At 53.5% G+C, this 2,193-nt stretch overlaps 1 protein-coding gene across 1 annotated transcript in view; it reads left to right on the forward strand.

The window, feature by feature from the left end:
- Positions 1–2,193, forward strand: part of Cacna1a (calcium voltage-gated channel subunit alpha1 A) — a 243,021-nt gene that overhangs the window by 171,512 nt on the left and 69,316 nt on the right. The window contains 3 exon segments of the mRNA XM_026777920.1: positions 754–827; positions 830–852; positions 1,582–1,742. Coding sequence (XP_026633721.1) covers positions 754–827; positions 830–852; positions 1,582–1,742 — 258 coding nt within the window.

Genomic DNA, 2,193 nt, shown 5'->3' on the forward strand with positions numbered 1-2,193 from the left:
CCCATGAGTAAGGGTGGGGGTCCGTTAACCTCAAGCTCTTGGTAGCCCCATGAGTAAGGGTGGGGGTCCGTTAACCTCGAGCTCTTGGTAGCCCCGTGACATACCATTCTCTTAGGAAGCCAAGTTGTGGGTAGCTAAGGGCCCCCTGTGTCTTTGGGGTCTACATGGCTAAACTCAGCAGGCCACACTTTTACCACTGGCAGAGACAGATGGGGACCTTAGCAGACTGAGGCAGCAGTCATCGCTGAGTTGATATTGGCATTTGAAAGGACCAACCCCTGCTCACTGTGTCCTTCAACTTGAGGGAGGTGCACCACCCCGACTCCTTCAGAAGGAGGGTAGATCTCTGGCAGTCACCAGCCTCAGAGGCCAAAAGGCAAAAAGCAGTGGAAGAGTTGGTGTGGAAGGCTGTACATGGTGCACGCTTTAGCCCCAGAACTTGGGAGGCAGGTGAAGGAGGAGCTCTGCAGTTCCTGGCAAGCCACAGCTCCATAGTGAGACACTGTCTCAAGAAACCTAAATGGAAAATGTTAGTGCAGGGCGGGGTCTTCAGAAAACCATGAGATCAGGATCTCCTAAAAGCTGTCTGGTTTCCAGGCCAAAACTAGAGCATCCTTCGGAAAGGGATGGGATGTGCCAGACTCAGCCCAGACCTGGGTGCAGGCACAAGAGACCACATGGGGTTGTGGGCCCCTCCCCAGCCTGACTTCCACTCCATCTCTTCCCTTCCCCAACCCTGACATCCCCCAACAGTGGCAATAGCAAAGGGAAAGACATCAACACCATTAAGTCTCTACGAGTCCTCCGGGTGCTACGACCTCTAAAGACCACAAGCGGCTGCCAAAGCTAAAGGTGAGACAGGTCGGGAGAGAGGGTCCTCAGACTGGCCGCGCGCAGATGGAAGGGTTGCACATTGCTTCAGAATGGTCTGAGAAACAGACCCTGGTGGGAAGACAATCCCAAGTTCAAGGTCAGCCTGAATCCACAGGGGATTCCTGTTTCAAAACACCTTAAAGGACGGCTAGCTGCCTGTGGCCTTTGTATATGGGTGTGCTTACTAGGCTTGTACAGCAGATGGCAGCAAAGGGGTTGGCTGGCAGAATCTGCCCTAGGTCGGGATTTCTTTTGGTGGGTCACTGCAGAGACAGGGCAGACCCTAGTGAAAAGGCACTAGTTCCAGGGCAACAGAACTACTTAAATAGTCGGGACATGGGGATATTTCTCAGTTGGCAGAGTGCTTGCCTAGAGTACAAAAAGCACTGGGTTCCATACCCAGGGACTCGAACAGTGGAGGCAGGAGGATTAGAAAGTCAAGGTCATTCTTTTAAGGCCCTCCTGAGCTACAGGAGACCCTGCCCAAAAATGGTTGTGAGGTGCCTGGAACAGAACACCTGTGCACAGCCACCATACTGCTGTTAGGGATGGGGTGAGGAGAGGTCCATGCCCACATGGAATCTACTTTCCCCCAATATTTCAAGCCAGCTGCTAGAACCCGCAGGTGCCTCCGAACCAGAGGGAGCAGCAGGCCATGCTTCCAGCCTCATGCCTCTTCCGTGTTTGCCTCTTCCTCCTCCGGTGCAGGCCGTGTTTGACTGCGTGGTGAACTCACTCAAGAACGTCTTCAACATCCTGATCGTGTACATGCTCTTCATGTTCATCTTCGCTGTGGTGGCTGTGCAGCTCTTCAAGGGCAAGTTCTTCCACTGCACGGATGAGTCCAAGGAGTTCGAGCGAGACTGTCGGTGGGTGGGCCACAGCCTCCAGGACCTCATGGCAGGGGAGGGTGAAGTACAGGGTCAGCAGTCCAGACACTGAGACAGGGATGACTCTGGGTCCGTTTGGATCTGGGGTAGGATTTTTAAAGCCAGGTACGGTGGTACACACCTAGGTCCTCAGCACTCAGAAGGCTGAGTTGTGAGACCAGCCTGAGTTACAGAGTGGGCACTTGTCTCAAAAACTCAAAAACTAGTGTATGAGCTTGGTGTGTGCAAGGCGCAGGCCCACTCCCTGGCATAAAAAGTAATAACAAGGAAGAAGTGTGCGGCGTGAGGCACAGCCCTGTCGTCCCAGCCCTTGGGAGCTGAGATGGGAGGTTGAAGAGGTCCAGGCAAGCCTGGGCTACAGAGAGACCCTATCTCATAAAAGAAACAGTTTGAGAATTTGGGCCCACAAACTGGGTTAAGCCATTCTCTT

This window comes from Microtus ochrogaster, unplaced genomic scaffold (assembly GCF_000317375.1).
Source record: "Microtus ochrogaster isolate Prairie Vole_2 unplaced genomic scaffold, MicOch1.0 UNK90, whole genome shotgun sequence".
In the NCBI taxonomy this organism is placed as follows: Eukaryota; Metazoa; Chordata; class Mammalia; order Rodentia; family Cricetidae; genus Microtus; species Microtus ochrogaster.